We start from the raw sequence: 25,384 nt of genomic DNA on the forward strand, positions 1-25,384 counted from the left end.
GAAGTAACAGTGTAAAGGATGATAGGAATGCAAAGCACAATTTTAGTTTCCATGACAACCAGAGTTTCCTTCTATAATTTTAGCTGTTGGATGAAAAAATACAATGTTCTTTCTTTTGCATGTATTTCATTCAAGTTCACTTTTTCTTCCAGAATTAAATTATATGAAATGTATCAACCTTTCCTTTTTAATCATTTCCCAGACATTCGGACCACAAATATTGTATTTTCAATGGGACCTGTATTTAAATCGTCAGTCAGGTCCAGGGCAGGTCCTTGGGAATGTCTGTAACTAAGATGTTAAAGGTGACTTAATGGGAAGTTTCTATGCTGCTTCATGAGCATTCAGGCCTGACTTACGTAGGTGTTCCTCCTCCACCTGACTGTTCACTTGCTCCACGACATCTGTGATGTCTGCATGGGTCAGTAACTCACACTCCTCCTGGAAGAAGTTCATAATAAACCAGTATAAAGTATATGTCACACAAAACATGTGAAATTTTCTGGTTTGGTTTATTAGGTTATGTATACAAACAACTAAAAGCATATTACATTCAAATTGTTTAAAAAAAAAGGACAAAGTTGTCTTCACAGTGGTAAAAATAGATGACTTTGATATCTTTTTTCTGTCAACATTATAATGCTTAAACAAACTTGCAAATTTTTCAGTTTACATGTCATATCTTTTTTTAAGTGCTATTTGAGTGCACTTCTGTTCCATGCTTCATGTATGTGATCTTCAAACCATTTAACTGGGATAACGCACAATTCCTGCTTTGAATAAAATAGATACTATTTTTTGTTAATATTCATTCTCGGACTTAAATATGAAGGTTTGTTACCTTCTTTTGCTCAAACAAAAATATCAATGTATGCCAGTTCTGAAAATCTTCCAATGTGAATAAGCAAGGAAATAAGTTTATTAGCAACATCTAGGCATTGCTCTTACCCCACGTTTAGCTTTCTTGGCTTCCACGAGTGCCTTCTGGTACCGGTCACTGTTCTCCTCATCCAGGCTGGGAATACATGCAGTGTCTGCTGACAGGGCCTGATAGGTCTCTTCAGGGCTGCCCGTGTCAACACATCTATTGATCTTCGCAATGGAAGACAGCACTGAAAATTGTAGAAGAAAGCACAAGGTTAATATTGGCAATGCACTTTAGACGGCGCACAAGAAAAACTTCAAAAGGTTATCACAAAAGCTGACCAAGAGCATGTTGCGCTCCAGTAAGCTTAATATAAACAAAATTAAAAGACAGCAAACAATGTTAGTCCAATATAATGCGAATAACTGGGTCCCAGACACAAGACAGCGACATATAAGGATCATTGTTGTATGTTCTCAGCACATTTATTGCCATGTTGTAATGTAATTCACAAACACATGCATATAAACATACCATATTGATAACTGTATTAAACATTCCATATCAACAACTGTAAACATAGGTACTGCTTTCCTAATGTGCATATATACAGTGCTCCAGATAACATGCGTAAAGGCGTAAAAACGAATTAAATTTCTTAAATAATGATTTAGATTTAAACTCTTTGCGTTAAGTTACGCATTAAAAAAATAAAACACGAATTGAACATTTTCGAACGTGCGTTAGACTTCCAGTAGCAAATTTTATACGGTAAACATTTCATCCCGGTTTTGACTGGTCTAGGCACTCAATTAAAACTACAACTTTAAGTCAACGTCACTCTAGCGTTTGCTGTGAGGAAAAGCCACACCTAAGAACAGTTGAAAGGCCAGACGGTCTCGATTCTGTTCTCCTAGTATTGCAGGCGAGTCATTACCGTTTATTGTACCTTTTTAATTACCCTTATCGTAATTTTTATAAACAAGTAATATACTGTATACCTATTCAAAATGTCATTAAAATTAAATGTTAAATATAGTTTTTGATATGACTTTAATGGCGACCAAAATGCCATTATGACCTAAGCCGAAGTGTCAGTGACCGTTTTACATAAAAAATCAAAATGGCCGATCGAAGCGTGGAAGGCAAAAAAGCCATTTCAGTGTCAAAAGCCCACGCTGCATGCATTCTTTCAATTAGATTCAAATACCCAAAGCATGGTTTCGTCAATAATTGATGAATTTATAAGCTCTTGCGTAAATGACTCAATTTGTTGATGTGTCAAAAACAATAAATAAACAATTATTTTGTAATATATTGTTAATAATTAATTTTATAAATAGAGGTAAAATAAGAATTAAGTTTTAAAATAGGGAGTAAATAAGAATTAGACCAAAATTTTATCTGGAGCTCTGCATATATATCCGATAATCCATTATAATTACACAATCAATTATAAAAATAATAATGCTAGCCGTTTATGACTTTTAATGTGTTAAAGAATATCACAAACACATATATATGCCATTTTTTATAAGTGTTAAGTTGACAGAGCATTATGGGAGAGACTATTCATTGGGTACCTTTCAGAAATAATTATAACAACCAATGGACAAGTGAATGCAATATAATACAAAGCGATGTGTTATTGCATCATATGTTGTAATGAAAAAAATGTCCTTCCCTGGGGCTTTCTGAAAATCATGCGACAATGAAAGTGATTTTCTGTTTAAAATTACCCTGCCTTTGCATGTAACTTTATCCACTGGATTACTTATTTAATGTATCTTTTCCTGTTGAGTTTTCAATTGCATTTTAGCAGACAATATTTATATACATATTATTTACAAATAATAATCAAATAATACATGCCTAATTAAACTTGTCACAGCTGTCAATAATTGCATAAAACACTGATAAACAATAGATTATCACACTTAAACTTGAAATGCCCCATTAATGGTTAGTCATTAATCTATTTTAATCAAGGAATTATGCAATCAGCACTGATATATTTGAATTTTATGAAAACACTAGAGACCAAAATGGAAGGTTAAAGAAACAAGAGCACCGCCTTGCGGGTGCAGACCGCTCATCTATTTTCTTTTTAAAGGTGAAGGGACTCTCAATTTCAATCACAAAAGAGGGAGGAGTGGAGTGAAGAGGGGTGAATAGTGTGGGGGTGTGGACATTTATTACATTATCTTCCAAAAATGCGGAAAAAAAATGCAAAAAAAAAAAAAATTCGGGGGTGGGGGGGGGGGGGGTTGGTGGGGTTAGGGGATTCTTGGGTGCGATGGTTGGACAATATTTCAAAAAAAAAATAAATATTTGTGTTTTTTTAACCGTTTCAAAAAAATAATTTAGGGGGGGGGGGGTTGGGTGGGGGGGGGGGGGGGGGGGGGGTAAAGTGTGAGGGTGTGGTGGTCATTTGTGAGATGATCTTAAACAAAAACGTAAGGAAGTTCTGCATTATTTACACTGCACACATTTTTTTTTTTTAATTTATGCTTTTAGTAGAACAATTTTATGTAAACAAAAAAAAAAATTAGGGGGGGGGGGGTGGGGGGGGAGGGCACGGGGGATGGTTTGGGTGGAGTCTATTGTTGTGGTATGTCAGGTAAGAGTAGTTTCGTCAAAGTATCAATCAAATCTAATCATAAATAAAGAAGTTATGGCAATTTTAGCAAAATTTTATAATTTGACCTTGAGAGTCAAGGTCATTCAAAGGTCAAGGTAAAATTCAACTTGCCAGGTACAGTAACCTCATGATAGCATGAAAGTATTTGAAGTTTGAAAGCAATAGCCTTGATACTTTAGAAGTAAAGTGGATCGAAACACAAAATTTAACCATATATTCAAAGTTACTAAGTCAAAAAAGGGCCATAATTCCGTAAAAATGACAACCAGAGTTATGCAACTTGTTTTTTTACTGTACCCTTATGATAGTTTGCGAGTGTGAAAGCAATATCTATGATACTTAAGGGGTAAAGTGGACCAAAACACAAAACTTAGCAAAATTTTCTAATTTTTAAGAGTAAAGGGCCCATAATTCTGTCCAAATGCCAGTCAGAGTTACATAACTTTGCCTGCACAATCCCCTTATCATAGTTAATAAGTGTTGCAAGTATGAAAGCAATAGCTTTGATACTGTAGGAATAAAGTGGACCTAAACACAAAACTTAACCAAATTTTCAATTTTCTAAGTATAAAAAGGGCACATAATTCTGTCAAAATGCATGCCAGAGTTACATAACTTTGCCTGCACAGTCCCCTTATGATAATTAGTCAGTGTTGCAAGTATGAAAGCAATAGCTTTGATACTTAAGGAATAAAATGGACCTAAACACAAAACTTAACCAAAATTTTCAATTTTCTAAGTATAAAAAGGGCACATAATTCTGTCAAAATGCACGCCAGAGTTATCTAACTTTGCCTGCCCAGTCCCCTCATTATAGTAAGTAAGTGTACCAAGTTTGAATGCAATAGCATTGATACTTTCTGAGAAAAGTGGACCTAAACGCAAAACTTAACCGGACGCCAACGCCAACGCCAAGGTGATGACAATAGCTCATAATTTTTTTTTCAAAAAATAGATGAGCTAAAAAAGGAAGCAAAGACCCAATCGATGATAACAGAGGGCGTTTTGTTGGATTTACTATGTATTTCTATCCTTAGTGGAAAACATCTAAACTCTATCCAACATGAACTTTAGTTGAGAAAAGGTTTGAGATTATTAATATTTCAATGTAACAACACATCACAACTTATTCATTTTGAATATGCCCAGAAAGGTAAGGAATATTTGTAGATAATCTTGACACTTATAAGAAGGAAATCTGCTTGAAGGTGTACAAGAATCATACTCCCTGCCGTCAATCTGTCACACAAGTAAACAATCCAACTATTAGTATTCCAGCTCACCTTTGACTGCACCATACATCTCATCGTAGTTGAGGTCCTCATTTTTCTCCTCCTTCATACTGATGAACTCTGCCATGTAGAGGGTGCCTGCAAACTCGTAGCACTCGGGCAGTTGAGACTTTGGATGCTGAAGGGTCTTCATCAGCAAAGGTACATCCCGGGTGTCTATGGATGTGTTGACTGATGTCACCGCTAGGCTCTCTGCACAATTATGAGATCAAGTGAGCACAGGCTAATCAGGGACAGCACTTTAGGCTTTTATAGATTTCTTGTTTAAAGGAAGTCTCTTCGTAGTGAAAATCCAGTTTAGACGAAAAGTGTCATCGCTGATAAGCCTTTGTGGACTGCACAGGCTAAGCTGGGATGACACTACGCACATGCATTGAACCCTGTTTTTCCAGGACAAGGCTCACAATCTAGTCTACAAGAATTATGTCTGACATATATAACAGCTAATAATTGAGGGGTACATGGAATGTTTAATAGCTCTAAAATTCAAACCTACATGGCCTCTTTACAATCATATAGAAATCCTTCACCAACTTGTATTAATACTTAACCAATAATTACACAAGTTTTTACAATTTGAGAAATGGTTTGAGACTATTTAAACCTTTTTCATAAGATATCTATGCATTCGCAATACTATCATTAATTTTGAACTGGTTTAATTGTCTATCCTAAATCACAATGTTTTTATGTCACATCAATTTTTTTGTAAACTCCACACAGGTCCTAGTTTATTATTAGCAGCTTTATCCTTTAAATGATGTGTCAATATTGAATGTAATGGTTCATTGAATACAGTGAGACATGCCTCTTATGTTACAATACAGGTGTGACAACCAAATGTAATCGTGACAAATTCTGGGCCTATATGGGATTATTGTTAAAAAGAGACTTCGTTTAAACAAAAAATTCCATTAGAAAGGAATTAATAGCTTATTGAACACAGTGAGAAGTCCTTACTCTGATACTCTGCATCTGCCTCCAGGTTTGCTGTGTTGACGGCCTGCTGTATGTCATCCTTGTCTAACGCCACATCCTCTCCATTGTTGTTGTTCTACAATACATGAACATCACATACACACACAAACACACATATGGACATTGTATTAAATAGAAATCAACTAGAGCTTTGTCACAGACGTGACGAATACCCCCATATGAAGAGGGAATGAAGAAAAGTATTTGAAATAGGGAACACCATGCAGAATGTGTAAAACACACTAAGTGACCCCGTGACCTAGTTTTTGGCCCAGCATGGCCCATATTGGAACATGGCCTAGAGATAATCTAGATAAAACTTCTGACCAAGTTTGGTGAACAGCGGATTATAAGTACTTGAAATAGAGAGCGGACACCATACTGAATGTGTAAAACGCATAAGGTGACCCCGTGACCTATCTTTTGGCCCGGCATGGCCAATGTTTGAACATGGCCTAGAGATCATCATTCTAGATAAAACTTCTGACTAAGTTTGGTGAAGATCAGAAATTAACTATTTCAATTAGAGAGCGGACACCATGCTCAATGTTTAAAACTCACTAAGTGACCCCTTCACCTAGTTTTTGACCTAGCAAGGCCTATGTTTGAACTTGGCCTGAAAATCATCTAGATAAAACTTCTGACCAAGTTTGGTGAAGATCGGATGAAAACTACTTGAATTAGAGAACAGACACCATGCTTAATGTTAAACAAGAGGGCCATGATGGCCCTGATTCGCTCACCTGACTAACCAAATACAATCCCAACCCAGATTTCATCAAGATAAACATTCTGACCAAATTTCATAAAGATTAGATGAAAACTGTGACCTCTATTGTCTACACAAGGTTTTTCTATTATTTGACCTAGTGACCTAGTTTTTTACCCCAGGTGACCCAAATACAATCCCAACCCAGATTTCATCAAGATAAACATTCTGATCAAATTTTATAAAGATTGGATGAAAACTGTGATCTCTATTGTCTACACAAGGTTTTTCTATTATTTGACCTAGTGACCTAGTTTTTGACCCCAGATGACCCAAATACAATCCCAACCCAGATTTCATCAAGATAAACATTCTGACCAAATTTCATAAAGATTTGATAAAAACTGTGACCTCTATTGTCTATACAAGGTTTTTCTATTATTTGACCTAGTGACCTAGTTTTTGACCTAGTGACCTAGTTTTTGACCCAAGATGACCCAAATACAATCCCAACCCAGATTTCCTCAAGATAAACATTCTCACCAAATTTCATAAAGATTGGATGAAAACTGTGACCTCTACTGTCTACACAAACAAATTGTTGACGCTTTTTCTATTATTTGACCTAGTGACCTAGTTTTTGACCCCAGATGACCCAAATACAATCCCAACCCAGATTTCCTCAAGATAAACATTCTCACCAAATTTCATAACGATTGGATGAAAACTGTGACCTCTACTGTCTACACAAACAAATTGTTGACGGACACACGCACACACATGCCGACACCGGACATCACACGGTCACATAAGCTCACCATGTCACCCATTGACCTAGTTTTTGGCCCGCCATTGCCCATGTTCAAACTTGGCCTAGAGATAATTAAGATTAAACTTCTGACCAAGTGTGGTAACGATTGGATAAAAACTACTTGAATTAGAGAGCGAACAACATGCTGAATGTTTAAAACGCACTAAGTGACCCCATGACTAAGTTTTTGACCCGGTATGACCCATATTCAAACTTGACCTGGACATCATCTAGATACAACTTCTGATTAAGTTTGGTGAAGATCTGATGAAAACTACTTGAATTAGAGAGCAGACACTTAATACGGAACGACAGACCGACAGACAAGTTCACTGCTATATACCCCCCTAAACTTCGTTTGTGGGGGTATAATAAGACAAATTATGTAAACAATATTAACTCCCAGTGGTCCCCCCTACTATTAAAAGAGTTACAGACATATAAACACACCATGTATGCTGTACTTATGCAGGTCTAACAAAACATTGCAGGTTAGTTGTGTACAACTGTATTCCCCACCTTTTTCACCAGTCTAGCAGCCTGTAACTGGATGACATACTGGTCTATGTTCTCATCCTTCACGTTGCGAATGCCGAGCGCGCTGGACTTCAAGTAGGCAAGCACTGAGGCAGGGTCCTCCTTGAGCAAGGCTGTATTCAGCTCACTCAATGCATGGGATGCTGGGAATGATAAACGTATCAGCTGAATTCTGGGAAAACTGTGCTTAATACACACATTATTTACAGAATGTCTCTCTTAACAAAAATCCAGTTAAGGTAGAAAGTATTGAACCTGATTAGCCTTTGCAAACTGCACAGGCTAATCTGTGACAACAGTCCTCGAATGCATTTAGCCCAGTTTTCCCACATGAGGTTTAATTTACCAGACAAGCTGGAAGTATCCACTTTACAGGTTTCAATGAAACTAACTGATACAACAAACGGGCAACGCTTAATTGCTGCCATTTATTGAATAAGAAACACATGCGTATTACAATAAAGAAATGAGTGTTAAATGTAAGTTAACTAACTGGGAAAAGTCATGTATTATTTAGCGACAGGTTAATAAAACAAGCTGGCCCAAGTTCGCTCACCTTTTTGAACTCAACCAACATATCATTAAGACAAACATTTTGACAAAGTTACATGCAGGTTGGGCATGAAAAGTTACTTCTACAGTGTTTACAAGGTTTTTCTTTTTTTTTGACCTTGTGACCTAGTTTTTGACCCATCATGACCAAGTTTCGAACTCAATCGAGGTATCATTGGGACAAAATCTTCTGACCAAGTTTCATGAAGATCGGACAAGAAATGTTGCCTGTAGAGTGTATACAAGGTTTCTCTATAGCCAAGTAAGGAAAACTGCCCTGCCCACTGGCTGCCATGTTTTTCAACAGACCTGAACCACTTTTGAACTCAACCAACATATCATTAAGAACAATAGCTGTCACCATAGGATGACATATGCCCCCTTTAAACGCTCTGATAGAAGTTATAGCATTTTTCGAAACCTAAACGAAGATTTCGAAACCTAAATGTGGACCCTTAGTTCAAGGTCAAGGTCACAAGGGTCAAAATTTTATGTGCATATGAAAAGGCCTTGTCCATATAAACATGCATACTAAATGTCAAGGTTATATCTCAAGGGACAAAGTAGTTATGAGCATTTCTCGAAACCTAAACACAGATTTTGAAACCTAAACGCGGACCCTAAGTTAAAGGTCAAGGTCACAGGGGTCAAAATTTTGCTAGTATAGAAAGGCCTTGTCTATATACACATGCATATCAAATATGAAGGCTTTATCTCAGGGGACATAGAAGTTAAGAGCATTTTTCGAAACCTAAACGCAGATTTCGAAACCTTAACGCGGACCCTAAGTTAAAGGTCAAGGTAACAGGGGTAAAAAAATTTGTGCGTATTGGAAGGCCTTGTCCATATACACATGCATACCAAATATGAAGGTAATATCTCAAGGGACAGAAGTTATGAGCATTTTTCAAAACCTAAACGCAAAGTGTGACGGAAAGACAGACAGCCCGATCACTATATGCCCCCTTTTCTTCGAAAGGGGGCATAAAAACATCTTGACAAAGTTATATGCAGATTGGGCATGAAATGTGACTTCTACAGTGTTTAAAAGGTTTTTCTTTTTTTTGACCTAGTGACCTAGTTTTTGACCCAGCATGACCAAGTTTCGAACTTGATCGAGGTATCATTGGGACAAATCTTCTGATCAAGTTCCATGAAGATCGGACTAGAAATGTTGCCTGTAGAGTGCATACAAGGTTTCTCTATAGCCAAATAAGGAAAACTGCCCCGCTCACTGGCGGCCATGTTTTTCAACAGACCGGAACCACTTTTGAACCCAACCAACATATCATTAAGACAAACATTTTGACAAAGTTACATGAAGATTGGGCATGAAATGTGACTTCTACAGAGTTTACAAGTTTTTTCTTTTTTTGACCTAGTGACCTAGTTTTTGATCCAGCATGACCCAGTTTCGACATCGATCGAGATATCATTGGGACATATCTTCTGACCAAGTTTCATGAAGATCAGACAAGGAATGTGGCCTCTATAGTGTTTACAAACCAAATGTGGACGGACGGACATATGACGGACAAAGACCGATCACAAAAGGTCACCTGAGCGATCAGGTGAGCTAAAAATCTATTGTAGGTTAAAGCAAAATAATTTAAAATTATTATGACATGAGTGTTTCTTTCTTTATTTATTTGTTAACTTAACTAAACTTTCAATGCAAATTAAAAAAAACAATTGCACATGAAACCTTTTTTATTCATACTCTATATGTTGCATGTATTTTCTAATAATGACAAACTATTAAAAACAATGAAAATAAACAATAAAATAAAACAAGATGTGTTTGTGAAATTCACCTTTGACCTTGAAGGATGACCTTGACCTCTCACCACTCAAAATGTGCAGCTTCATGAGATAAGCATGCATGCCAAATATCAAGTTGCTATCTTCAATATTGCATAAGTTATGGTCAATGTTAAAGTTTGACGCAAACAAACCAACAAACAGACAGGGCGAAAACAATATGTCCCCCAGTATAGACTGGGGGACATAAAAAACAATATAAAGTTCCATAATCTCTTGTTTGTATCAACAATTCCTTGACCATTCTGCAGTGAACACCCATACTCACTGTTGACTAGATTGAGGTTTCCCTGGAGTTCTGCCTGTGTGAGCATCTCGTCATAGACGTCAAACTCCTTGCCCATACCCTCCTCTGACCCTCGCTGGAAACAGAAAGCATGGGCGTAAAGTGTTGTCTCATATTAGCCTGTATAGTGTGCACAGGCTAATCTGGGCCATTTTGTAATCATTTTCTTTGAATGAGAACAATACTGTTATGCCGTTCTTTTGATTTATAACAGCAATGCGCTATTAAAACTTTTTTTTAAGTGAAAACAAAGACACGTGATGACCAAAATTTAAAAATATCTTTCAATAGGAATAAAACGAACTGTGGGATTTACTGAATGAATGAGATGTGGGAGTAAACAACAATATTATTGTTGATAAATTCATACGATGATTAAAAGATATGAATGCAAAGTCTATTCGAAACATAATTGTTATTACACTTAATTTTCTGCAATAAGCCAGGGTTTACATTTAACTGTTTTCATATGACTGTGTGGAGTAATGACCTAGCAAAAATTTAAACTTTCCAAACATATACAAGTGGTCACCTTAATAGAACAATGCAGGTCACTTGTCTAAACCTGTCCTTTGGCCATTTCCCTTAATTTACAGCTGTTCTCAAGTTTGACAGTATTCAGGTAACCGTTCAGGACAGTTAAGAATAGGGCTATAACGATACACTCGAATATTGGAATTACTCGAATACGGCTGTGGGCGAATCATATTCACTATTAGCCACCTCCCGAACCGAATATTTGACGAATACAAACAATGTGGTTTCGAGTTTGAAAGTTTAATCATCTCATCTTACCTTACAAATGAAGGTTCATACAATTAACCCCTATATTTAAATGTTCTTCTCCTTATCCCGGCGTATTTCATCATGTTTACCCCACCCACTATGTAACACAGTGAGATTATCAACGAAAATGGCGGCACCGGTTAAATATTTACGACATTGAATTGAATTTTTTTTTCGATGGTTGTTTAATGTTTATTAAGGTAAATTAGGGCGATTTGATGCTCAAACATACACACAAAGTATGATGTGCAATTTCATATAATTTCATGTCAAGTCGCTTAATTGTTCTACTCAAGGATTTCATTGGTACTAGGCATGTTTTCAAAACTGTGTTCAAAGTTTAAGCAGTTCTAGTCAGTGTTTTGTTATTTCAAAGTGTTATAGTTCATATTTTTAGTATGCAATGATACTCAATTAATCAAATTGACAAATACTCATAGTTTCATACTATATAATGTCTTGTCAAGTTGTCAGTATTACTTTTGTTCATTGAAATTTATAATCACGAATAAATATTTGTATTCGCCACCCTGTATTCGTGATACGTATCGTATTCGTCACCTAGTGTATTCGTTACAGCCCTAGTTAAAAACACAAAAGAAAACCCAAGTACAGTACATGCCTTATTCTTTGCTTTCTCAACCTTGGCCTGTTTCGCCTCATAAAGGCTCCTGCTGTAGTTCTCAGCAAGGCCTTTGTTGACGGCCACCATGTTGGCAGCAGGGTTGCCTAGCGCCGCCATGATGTCAGCAGGCACCTGCATCTCGATGGCCTCGTTGATGGCAATAATGGCTGCGTGCAGTGCTGCGTCATCCTGGCTCAGCTCGTTGGCAAGGATACCGCCTATCTTGCTGAATGTGGGCATCTGGATGCCATACTTGTCCAGCTCCTGGCGCATTGCACTGATCTCCTCCTCTGCAATATGGCAATGTGAGGTTAGTATGTTTAATTCATATGTGTCTTGTTCTGTGAAAATAGGGCAAAATGCATGTGCGTAAAGTGTCGTTCCAGATTAGCCTGTGCAGTCCGCACAGGTATTTCAGGGACGACACTTTCAACTTTTATGACATTTTTTGTTTAAAGTGATATTATGGGCATTTTTCACTGTTGAATTGAGCTGAAAAGAATTAACAGGTCAAAAGAGTAATTTAAAATGTGGTTACTGACCAATTATCTGCAACTCATCTTGCTACCAGTTTTTATAAAAATATATTTTATATTATATATTTTACGTGACCCTCCCAGTCCTGTAAGCCGAAATGATCCGTAAAACAAAATGGGGCCTTTGTGTCGTATAAACGAATCTGCACTAAAACTAAATTTAGGTTCACATTGTACATGCGTGATCAGTTGTCAACGAAAGTACGATTGATATTCAAATGCATTATTTTTCTCTTTCCGGGATATTGTTTTAGTATGTTGATGCTGCATTAACAAATATAAGTGTATATGAAGTGAAAACACGAAAAAATAAACAACGGTTGCGATAGACACCTATAAACTGTTAGATGCCCATAATATCACTTTAAATGAAGTCTCGTCTAAGCAAAAATCCAATATAGGCGGAAAGTGTCGTCCATGATAAGCCTGTGCGGACTGCACAGGCTAATCTGGAACGACACTTTATGCACATGCATTATGCCCAGTTTTCTGAGAACACGACTCATGTATCAGGGAACAATTAAAAATTCAAATATGATCTACAATTCTAAAATCATGTCAATATTTGAAAGTGTTCAACAATTTAAAAATCTGGCAAAATATTATTTTAGAGAAAAATCCAGTGCTCATAACTTTGTCAAATATCAATCAACCATAACAAAACTCAGCCTTTATCTATTAGTCCTATAGGTGGACACACACACACACAAATCAGTTAAGTATCTGAAAGGTTTTCGGAAACAAGTCTGGAAAACTGTTATTCATGAGAAAATTGTTCAGCCCAAGGCAACTAAATATCAAAGGACCAGAACGTAACTTGAACTTGATCTGTAAATCATAAAGGTTACCTCACTTACCAAAAGATAAGGTATATATATACTAGAACTCTGCGTGTTGAATGGGTCACCTGATGGTAGCATACCTGTGTTAATTGTTTACTATTATATTGGGGATGAGACGTTAATTATTAATGTTGTTACAATCAAACTTTTACCTTTTTAGTAACATATTGAATAAGCAAAACTATTTTTAATGAATGAATGAATCTTTAAAAAATATTTAGTTTTTAAAGTAAAGCTCAAGAAATAGTAGGTATGAACCTTTTTGAGGTCATGGTCGCAGATTTCAATATCTAAAAGCGGACCCCAAGTTCAAGGTCAAGGTCACCCGGTCAAAAAATTTATGCACATGGAAAGGTGTTGTCCAGATACACATGCACACCAAATATGAAAGCAATATCTGAAGGGCACAGTAGTTATGAGCCTTTTTCTAAACACGGTCAAAATTTCAAAACCTAAACACTGACCTCAAGTTCAAGGTCAAGGTCACAGCGGTCAAACAGTGTATGTTCATGGAAAGGTGTTGTCCAGATACACATGCATACCAAATATGAAAGCAATATCTGAAGGGACACAGTAGTTAAGAGCCTTTTTCAAATCGCGGTCGCAGATTTCGAAACCAGTACGCTGACCTCCAATTCAAGGTAAAGGTCACAGGGATCAAACATTGTATGCTAATGGAAAGGTGTTGTTTAGATGCACATGAATACAAAATATGAAATCAATATCTGAAGGGACACAGTGCAGTTATGAGCCTTTTGCAAATCGCGGTCGAAGATTTCGAAACCTGTACGCTCAGTTCAAGGTAAAGGTCCCAGGGGAAGAAAATGTTTATGGGCATAAAAAGTGGTTGTTCGTATACACATGCATACAAAATATGAAAGCAATATCTGAAGGGACACAAAAGTTATGAGCCTTTTTCGAAAAGTGTGACGCCGCTGCCGACACCGCAGACTAAGTAAAACCTATATGTCCCCTGACCATAGCAGGGCTCCCTCTGGCTCAAAATTTTTCTGTAGCCAAATTTACTTTTTATGTCTTTATTCTTATTATTTTGGAAATTTAATGGGTGATAATGCAGAAAACTTTGTAGCCAAATGGAATGTTTTGTAGCCAAATTTCCTTATTTGTAGGGATTGGCTAATTTGGCAATTGGCAGAGTAAGCCCTGCATAGTTAGGCGACACAAAAAAATTAAGAAAAAACTTCAGAAACAGGTCGGCAGACAGACAGACTAACGGACAGTGCCAGTGCTATATTGCACCCTACTGGGGGGGGGGGGGGGGGGGGGGGGGGGCAAAAAATACAATGTGAAGTTCTTGTGATGCTCATATTGTAAATTTTCTAATAGGTCTTTACATGATGATTACTGTCATTGTCTTCAATACAGGCATATTGAATCTACAATAATGTTGGCTATGCTAACTAGAGCTATGTCACAGACGTGATGAATCCCCCCACATGCAGCATTGACACAGACTATTTTGCATGTTGACTTCACAAAAAACACCAGAAAATGTTTAAAACGTACTAAGTGACCCCGTGACCTAGTTTTTGACCCTGCATGGCCCATGTTCGAACTTGGCCTACACATCATTTAGATACAACTTCTGACCAAGTTTGGTGTGACCTAGATTTTGACATGGCATGACCCATATTTGAACTTGGCCTTAAGATTATCTAGATACAACATCTGACCAAGTTTGGTGAAGATCGGATAAAAACAACTAGAATTAGAGAGCAGACACTTAATACGGACTGACAGACCGACAGACCAACAGGCATATTGAATCTACAATAATGTTGGCTATGCTAACTAGAGCTATGTCACAGACGTGATGAATCCCCCCACATGCCACATTGACACAGAATATTTTGCATGTTGACTTCACAAAAAACACCAGAAAATGTTTAAAACGTACTAAGTGACCCCTTGACCTAGTTTTTGACCCTGCATGGCCCATGTTCGAACTTGGCCTACACATCATTTAGATACAACTTCTGACCAAGTTTGGTGTTACCTAGTTTTTGACATGGCATGACCCATATTTGAACTTGGCCTTAAAATTATCTAGATACAACATCTGACCAAGTTTGGTGAAGATCGGATAAAAACAACTTGAATTAGAGAGCAGACACTTAATACGGACTGACAGACCGACAGACCAACAGACTGACTGACCGACAAGCTCACTCCTATATATCCCCCTAATCTTCGTTTGTGGGGGTATAATAATTCAGATTATTGTAATCAAGACAAATATTTGGGCAGCACTCTGTGAAAATTGGTTTTCATGTATTTGCATTAAAAGTCTTCCCAGAACTACTTTTCCACTTGAATGATATTTTTCATTTAAAGAAAGTCTCTTCTTAGCAAAAAATTAGTTAAGGCAGAAAGTGTCGTACCTGATTGAGGTTAATCAGGCTACTCTGGGACAACACTTCACGCACATGCATTAAACCCCCCTTTTCACAGAGCACAGCTCAATTATTTATTCATTTTTTAAGACAGATACTTATAACACCCCTCCAGATTTCAAATCATCACAAGTCAGTATTTATATTAATGTACATTATTCTTGAAAATCACAAGCTTTACACTACGCGACCCGTGATTTTTGACGCGATTCTCGCATCACCGCAATCGATGCAACGTGACAAATCGCGGTGATTCCGAGCGACAAGAAAATTAGGGTGATGTCTCGGGACTCCACGGTGACAGTCGCGCGATGTATCTCGCTGTTACGCAATCAGCGCGAATCACCCCGAACCGCCGTGGCTCACCTTTTTAAGCGATTTACGTTGAAGGTTACACTAACATGTACATGTAACATACATGTATACACTTACATTATACAGTGCAATAATAAAGCTTTTGTTGTTGTTGTATACAATGGGCGTATAAGCTAAAATACTCCCGTTCTGACATGAACTTGATGAAGTAATGTCAGAAGCTTTAACGGCTCCAAATCAATATAACAGCGCAGAATGATCATGCAATAATTATTGAACATAACATGTAAACATTATTTAATTAATTGCATTAGCAGAATGTTTATTTAAACTTACAAGCAATTATATTCCAGGCTCGAATACACTTCCACTGTTCAAATTCCATATTGCTGCCATATACATGTAGCACTGTGTAAATTGAAAGTTGCATAGTGTTTGGTCATTAATTGGTCGGTTATAAATACCTTGTTTCTCTATACATGGTATTTGATTTAGACGAAACTTATAATTTGGTAATTTAAGAGAAATTTGATATAAGTTTTCCATTTAAACTTTGATCTTACCGTGTGTGTTTATTGACGTTATTAATTATGTTAATACTTATTTTTGAATGTCACTAAGAATTATAACGTGTAGCTCTTTTGTTAACAGTGTTTAGCAAAATATTCGTGCCTTAAGACACGGAAAATTGTTTAAGTAACACTTTTATTTAAAGTTTAAATGTAATCGGTAGATTACGTCTAATTATTTGGACTAAATTATGCTACACTGTAACTCCAATATAACGCGGATGACGGGGTCCAAGCCACGCAACAGCGTTATAAACGGACAGCGTTACAAGTTTTGAGCTTATTTATTTACGGGGGCTATAAAAACAGGTAAAGTATAGCCTATAATATAGGTCCTGTGTATTGTCATGCTGTGTTGTCATCCGCAAATACATGCATATAAACCGAATCGAACGATAACAGTATACATACCGCTTTTCTAATGTGCACATTTATCCGATAATCAAATATAATTACAACATCACTTACGAAAAAATAATGTTAAACATTTATGACAAGAAATATGTTTATGAATTTCGTAAACAAATTCATATGCCTACGCCATTTTTCAGAAAAATTAGTACAGTGCATTATGGGACACAGCTTTCATTGGACAAGCGAATTTAAATTTAGATGCAATACGATACATGTACAAAGTAATATTTTATTGCGTCATACGCAGCATGTAAAAAACGTGCTTTCCGTGGACTTTCTGATAACAGGCACAAATTTAAGTGCATCTCTGTTACTTATTACACTGCGTTAGCATGTAAATAAAATGCAGGATTTTTTCATTTCTTTTTCATATACGTACTGAAACATTAAACACAGACACAGATATTTTTATTTATCAAGCATGTGTAGCATATAATAAACAATAACACACACAGGCATAGTTTATACAATGAAATACAATACACGATAAATACAAAACATAAACAGGTAATCGTTTTAAATAACTTTAATTTGATAATTATTCCGCTTGCACTTGCCTTATTGAAATTAGCGCACTGAACCGCTCTGATAAAGAAAACATGTAATAAACACGGACTCGCGAGTTTTCACACCTTTATTGACATTACACAACAGATTAACACCAATTAGCTGTCGAGTGTCGTTTAACCTCTAATCGATTAAAATCAGTTAAACGGACAGATAAAGCAATCAAGCTGTGATCGCCGGCTACTTTGAATTTTCTGAGAGTTGCATAACATGGATTTGAGTCAGAAATGGAAGGTTGGAGAAAAAACGGGATCCAAGGACCCCCCGCGTTATATTGGACACAGCGTTATAATGGACCGCACTATATTGGAGTTACAGTGTATACTTATTTATTTTTTGTTTCAGGCTCCAATGCGAATAACTCGTGTTACTCACGTTACTTTCGGAGCGTTGTACATACATTCACAATGCTTGATAAGCCGGAAATACATTACTGTTCTATTTTTAAGTATATGTAATTATGACATCGTGTTATATAATATGTTGTTATTACATCATTGCCTACATATTAAAGCCATTAACATTGTGTTTGTTTTGCTGAAAAAAAAACACGAGTATATTAACGTAGCACTTAGCGTTAGCCGAGTTCAATAAATTTGATGATGATGTATAATGTACATGCATTTCTCTGGGTTTTCACGCCCAAAACAAAAAAAACCTCAACATTTGATTATTTATTGTGTACTGTCCAGCGGGTGATAGTGTTTGTTCTAGTGTCTAATTGGCACTCTTTGTATGTGTTCAAACTATAAAAAGATGTGACAATCACAGAAACAACAGGATGGCGCTGCCAATTAAGTGCGAGAATGGATCAAAGGGCATTGACAAAAAATAACAGTTTGCATATATTTTTCGGCGTTTACTCAGATGGTCTCTCACAACAAAAAAACTATACCAGTCAAGGAATTATGTTTTACTTTTATCAGTAACGATACGGATATGGCTTGTTTGATTTTAAATGACTTTAAAAGAAATAACAAATTGTTGGCTATGTAATTGTTTTAAAAATACCAAAGAAACATTTAACTGAAATCAACAGAATTCAATGTTCTCTGCACTACACAGTTTGTATTAAAAAAAATCAATACTTGCACGCTCTTATACCTTGACCTTGTATATTGCCGCATAATTTTCGCGCTCTTTTGTCAGGAAATATATATGATGACTATATTGGAAGCATTAATTTTGAAAACGTCGTGTTAACACTAAAACATCGGAAGTGTGTTTTGGATTATAAATTATAATTCTCATTTGGGAATTTAACGGAACATTTATACTTATGGTCAGGGATCATATCTTCCCGCAACATCAAACAGTCTGGATATAAATGGGGAAAGGGAAAAAGTATCTGAAAATTTATGTCCGAAATTATGACAAATTACGTTAAAATAATATACCATTGATTTTGCCATTCATGAAGGTGGTATAATAAATGTACCAGTAAAATTCCCTTATAAGTCATTTTTTTAACGGGACATTTGAGTTTTCTCAACTGGTTTATCATTTGCTATTTCATTGTTGTTTCATGTTGTTTAATCAGACTTTTTTTTATCATTGAACCAAACAAATGTCTGTGCGTAGGTTGGCTACAATCGCACATGGGTTGGCTACTGACAATAACAAAACAAAATAATTAAGAAATGATTCGTGTACGTTATAGTTTGTTGTCAAATAACCCACGGCCGATAGTTTAGATGCTTAGGGAATAAATCACGAGAGCGAAGCACGAGTGATATAAAACCATGCATCTTATTTTCCGGTCGTGGGTTATTCACCAACAAACTATAAAGTACACGAATTATTTCAATTCTAACGCGGTTTTTACTAAAGATTTATAAAATGCATTTTTTTTTTCTTGTGTACTATTTGATGTGAAGTTCCGCCCATAAAAATAACTTTCGGCTGTTCTGTCGATCAGATCCGCGACTTTCATTCATAATTATATTACCGGATTATTATGCTGGTGGAAAATATATTGGCATGTTTTGTTTAGTTACAGCGAGTGCTTTCAGTGTATAAGGTGCACAACTTTCGACCACCCTCGTTAATTTTGGACGCTACTTTATTTCGCTGTTCACAAGTTTTTGAATCTTGGTCTGAGGTGCAATAAACCGGTCCTGACTGGTTTAGAGACTGCAGCGAATGGTTTATAACACCTAATTGAGATAAGATATGAATGTCATTAGGGGGTGTTAGCATGTGCACTGTGTAATCGATTTCATGACATGGGAATTTTAGCAAACAAAATCAGACCGACTGTTTAGTATTTTAAATCGGTCTTTCATGACCCCAATTGGTCTAGGACCGACAAAACCGAAAAAATATGATCCCTGCTCATGGTACATTTGTTTTGAATTGATTATTAATTTGTTACAATGCTTTACGTGTCGAAAAACTGTTTTGATAATATTATGCATTAATAGCACAATTTCCAGGAGGAAAACGTTTTTTTAATTGAAGGCGTATGACGCAATAAAACGTTTTTTGTAAGATCGTATTGCATTCGATCAAAATTTAAATATGCTCGTCCAATGAAAGCTGTGTCCCACATTATGCACTGTAATCTTTACACTTCTGAAAAATGGCATAGTCATATGGTTGTGTTAATGAAATTCTCAAACATATTTACTGACATAAATGTTTAAGATTATTTTTTCGTATGTGATGTTGTAATTATGTTGGATTATTTGATAATTGTGAACATTAGAAAAGCGTTATGTATACAGTTATCAATACGATTCGGTTTATATGCATGAATTGGCGAATCATCGATGTCACCGATATCAACTGCGCTCACGGCAAATCACCGCAAAGTTGAGGGGAATCAGCGCGCAGATTATCTTGCTCTTGCGCAATGGCAGAGTGACAAATCACCTGAAATCGCGGTGATTTTCCACTAAAAAACAAACTGTCCGCCTTGACTCCGCGAATTAGGAAACAATCACGGGTCGCGTAGTGTAACTGACATTCATTTGCAGGATAGTTAAGAGAGGGTCTAACAAAACAGTTGCAATCTTGATATACTTCTCTTTGCATGGGAAAACAGCTATTTTAAACAAGAGCATCGCATAACGGATGCCACGCTCGGCTGCGAAAGCTTGTCAGATTTTTTTTTTAAAGGTCACAGTGACCTTGACCTTTGACCTAGTGACCCAAAATGGGTGTGGCGTGTAGAACTCATCAAGGTGCATCTACATATGAAGTTTCAATGTTGTAGGTGGAAGCACTTTGATTTTAGAGCCAATGTAGAGGTTTATGTTAAAGTTTTATATTAAAGGTCACAGTGACCTTGACATTTGACCTAGTGACCCAAAAACGGTTGTGGCGTGTAGAACTCATCAAGGTGCATCTACATATGAAGTTTCAAAGTTGTAGGTGGAAGCACTTTGATTTTAGAGCCTATGTTTAAGTTCTATATTAGAGGTCACAGTGACCTTGACCTTTGACCTAGTGACCCAAAAATGGGTGTGGCGTGTAGAACTCATCAAGGTGCATCTACGTATGAAGTTTCAAAGTTGTAGGTGGAAGCACTTCGATTTAAGAGCCAATGTTAAGGTTTGAGCACGACGCCTACGGCGGACGGCAAGCTGGCATGACAATACCTCAGGTTTTCTCCGAAAACAGCCAAGCCAATAAAAATGAACCAAAACTACTCTATATACTGACATTATTATGCTATACTATCCAAAATTGATTTCTTTTTTTGTAGCATTAATACATTTTCATTGAAGAAATTAAGCTATTTTGTTGGGATAAGTTTGAATCTACCTTACCATGTATAAAATAATGATATTAATACTACCTCTTTTCTCTATATTTGAGAAACATGACTTGTTTGAATGTGTATAAAATTATAGAAAATACAGTCAACTTAATGTTGCTTAGATCAATGTCAGGGTGTATTTTCTCCCACATAAAACACAGTCATATGAATTATTCATCTCCGCCCAATAAAAAAACACTTCAGCCACATTTAACCTTATTATGATAATCAGTCAAACAACACTCTTTTCATCATTTCTCAAGCAATTAAAGGTCAATCAACCGACATACAACAGGTCAAGATATTTAATTAAGCCAGCACAAACAGACATGCTACATTATGTATAGCATGGTCTAAATATGGCCAAGCATTTACCTACACTGATTAACTTAGCTCACCTTAGTTGACCTGTGTCTATATTCAATATATTTAGGCTCACATTTTCAAGAGCTGACTGATAAATATTTCAATTTTGGAGTATTTATGTGATATTAATTATCTTATTCTATAATGGGATTTATAATCAGGCAATTGCATTTAACCCATTTATGCCTAGTGGACTCAATCATTCTTCTAAATTGGTTCAATTTATTTCCAAAATTAGGGATGTCTAGTATATTTATTTCTATATTCAGAATATTTCTTACAGACATTCCTTTAAGCAAACAGCGCAGACCCAGATGAGACGCCGCATCATGTGGCGTCTCATCTGGGTCTACGCTGTTTGCCAAGGCCTTTTTTCTAGACGCTAGGCATAAATGGGTTAAAACAATGTCCCAGCTGTTTGCTTTCCTTTCACATGCATAGCCTGTATTGTTTTGTTATTGTTGTAAATTGGTTGAGATACAACGTACTTTATGTTCAGAGCTCCAGATAAAGGCTGTACAGCCGTAAATACGCCTTTTTCATGAAGATTTACGCATTTATTTTTATAAACTGGACGTACAATTACGACATTAATATCCATTTTACGCATTTACGAAAAAAATCTAGCCGTACCAATACGTCTGCGTCAGTGAGGCATGATTTGTTGGTCTCTAACCTAACGGCGCTTTTCGTTAATTTAAATTACTGAAAAGTTGTAGACTGGGTTCATATATTAATGTCTATTCTGTCGCGTGATTTCCTGTAACTTGTAAATCGGTCAAAAACAATATGTATGCGCGCAATGGAATGCCGGCTTAACCGAAAGCGGTTCAAAACAACACTTTGTTGTCATATAATGACTACATACTGTGTCGTCTAACCATCCTGACATTAAATCTGTAAACCCAGAAAAAGACATTGTCGCCCCGATATTAAACGATTTGATTGCATTGGTGGCTTAAAACATTAGAAAACACGATGGGAAACGGATGAGACAGTGAAATAAGTGTTCATTTACTTGGCTTACTAGTTGGCTTGTGTTTTCTTGTCAAGAAAAATGAAGAAATAGTATTAGTCATGAGTTTTATATGTCTAGTTGTACTTGCATCATAATTCAGAATGGAAAACCTAATACAGTAACTGTTTAAGAAGCTACATATATTTATTATAATTGATGCACATGTTTCTGTAAAGTCATTTATACACCCTTCAATATCCAAGAACACGGGTATTTTTGGATATGGTAGTACAGGTACTAATTGATTTTAAGCGTTACTCCTTTTCTTTCTGTCAGTCGCAGTACCGTTACTAATTTCACAAATCCTTATCTGGAGCTCTGTATGTTGTCAAGAAATTTCTAGTGTGGGTGTTTGTGTCAATTTAAATTTAATTTAAATTGCTCACTGTCACAATCAGGTGAACATGTTCATAACAGCAACATTCTTATAAAATGATTCATGTTTATGTACTTTGTAGTTTGATAATGTAAAATAATATCTTATAACAGGTGAATGTCATTTTAGAAATCAACATACACGACAATAAATTGTTGTTGTTTTTTTTATAAAATCCTAGATGCAAAGTGAAAATGATGGCTTTTTTTAAAAATCACTGTTGCCCAACAAATCTGTCATTTCCATGTGTCATATCCCTCCTACTCGTTAATGTGAACTGCACATATTGCAGTGAGTAAGCAGTAACTCCAAACATGACGGATGAGATAAGCTTTTAATGTCCCATATTTGCCACTTAACAAACATCATCCACTAACGTTAAGTGTACATGAGTGATTAATCATTTAATAATGAAAAGTTACTTAATAGAATGTGATGAAATGTGGAGATTTAGGAGAGTTCACATAAACAAAGAAATCTAGAAAGTATGTTCTGAGTTACAATGGATATAATACAAATTAAATGTTAATTTTACATTGGAAATAATTGAGCCACACTCTTGGAAAAAGGGCTTTATACATGTGTTCAAAGTGTTAAACAGGCCTTTGCAGTCCACACTGTCTGGTTTGAGACAAAACTTTCTGCCTAGACTGGATTTTCGGTTAGAATAGACTTTCTTTAAACAAAAAACAAAATTTAAGCAGGGATCGTCTTTTTGATTAGCCTGTGCTGACTGCATAGGCTAAATTGGGAAGACACTTTACACACATGCATCAGTGTTTTTTCATTCAAATCGGGTTATTTGACCCATATTAAATGGAAACAAGATGTGTTTGTGAAACACTATGCCCCCCTAGTAGGTACATGACCTTTGACCTTGAAGGATGACCTTGACCTTTCACCACTCAAAATGTGCAGCTCCACGAGATACACATGCATGCCAAATATCAAGTTGCTATCTTCAATATTGCAAAAGTTATGGCCACTGTTAAAGTTTGACGTAAACCAACAAACCAACATACAGGGCAAAAACAATATGTCCCCCAGTATAGACTGTGGGACATAAAAAGTATATATTTTTCCCAAATGATAGCTAAAAATTCCCAATAGAAGGTATCCATACAAAAAAATAATTTTTTTTAGATCTCAATATTTTGTTCATCTCCCATCAATATAAGTTCAACCTAAGTAAATATAATACTGAAAACAGACACTTGTATTTTCAATTTTGAGGCATTTTTTAGCAAACTGTAAAAGAATTTTTCGCAAAACAACAACAACACCTATTTCCCAATTTTAGTCAAAAAGCTGCACATTTTCCCAATCCAAAGGGACCAGGCCCCATTCCCAAAATGGTTTGTAAAAAAGCACTGTGCATTAAGCCCTGCTTTCACAAAGCAAGGCTCAATTATAATTTACAAATTGTTATTATAAATATGGCCATTCATTTTAAAGAGGATACAAAATACTATTTAAATGCTTTCTTACCAGTGAAATTGACTTTTCCGTACAGGTCCTGGATTTGAGGTGCCATACCCAGCTTAAACAGGTACAAACTGAAACAATATTAAGCTGAAATTGTATAAATAGGCCTACACATTTCAATAGCCTTACAAACAACTGATAGCAAAGCAGGTTATTTTGTCCTTCTACTGCAAACTATATATGTATCCATTCATTCTCTGCCTGTTTTGTTGTATGTGTATAGTTATTATGTTCACTGATTGCACTTTGTGCTGGGAGCCGTCTTATGTGAAAAGATTAGACAAGAACTGTCATTGTGGGTGTGTAGTACCCCCTGCATGAAACTGTCAGAGGTCGTTGGCAGTTAACCCTTTGCCACTTTGCTACTTTTTTTCACGCATTTGTTGTCCCTTAGAAAGTTACATTTTATTAAAGACCTTTCTTACAAAATTCAAGTTTTAATGGCTTCATTTCCAACCCTTAGTTTCTGATGAGCCACAAACAGAACAAGAAACCGTCGGAGTTGGGTGATGCTCCCCAAAGGTTTTTTTTGTCACAATATTGCACTATATATTCAGACAAGATCACCGCCTTGCGGGTGCAGACCGCTCATCTATTTTTCTTTTTAAAGGTGAAGGGACCTATCTCAATTTCAATCACAAAGGAGGGAGGGGTGGAGTGGAGAGGGTGTATAGTGTGTGGGGGGTGGTCATTTATTACATTATCTTCCAAAAATGCACAAAAAAAAGGCAAAAAAAACAAGTTAAAAAAAATAAAAAATTGGGGGGGGGGGGATTGGGGCGGGGTTTAGTGCGAGGGTGTGGTGGTCATTTATTA

At 36.3% G+C, this 25,384-nt stretch overlaps 1 protein-coding gene across 6 annotated transcripts in view; it reads right to left on the reverse strand.

Annotated features, from left to right (window-relative positions):
• The window catches only part of LOC127877698 (ras GTPase-activating-like protein IQGAP1), a 112,382-nt gene that overhangs the window by 54,605 nt on the left and 32,393 nt on the right, over positions 1-25,384 (reverse strand). For all 6 annotated transcript variants that reach the window (XM_052423818.1, XM_052423820.1, XM_052423822.1 and 3 more), the window contains 8 exons: positions 24,572-24,639; positions 11,901-12,193; positions 10,475-10,568; positions 7,816-7,976; positions 5,759-5,852; positions 4,790-4,990; positions 949-1,112; positions 360-441 (listed from right to left, as the gene is read on the reverse strand). In XM_052423818.1, the coding sequence (XP_052279778.1) occupies positions 360-441; positions 949-1,112; positions 4,790-4,990; positions 5,759-5,852; positions 7,816-7,976; positions 10,475-10,568; positions 11,901-12,193; positions 24,572-24,639 (1,157 nt within the window). The remainder of the gene's footprint in view (positions 1-359; positions 442-948; positions 1,113-4,789; positions 4,991-5,758; positions 5,853-7,815; positions 7,977-10,474; positions 10,569-11,900; positions 12,194-24,571; positions 24,640-25,384) is intronic.

Source organism: Dreissena polymorpha, chromosome 4, assembly GCF_020536995.1.
Source record: "Dreissena polymorpha isolate Duluth1 chromosome 4, UMN_Dpol_1.0, whole genome shotgun sequence".
NCBI classification, from domain to species: domain Eukaryota; kingdom Metazoa; phylum Mollusca; class Bivalvia; order Myida; family Dreissenidae; genus Dreissena; species Dreissena polymorpha.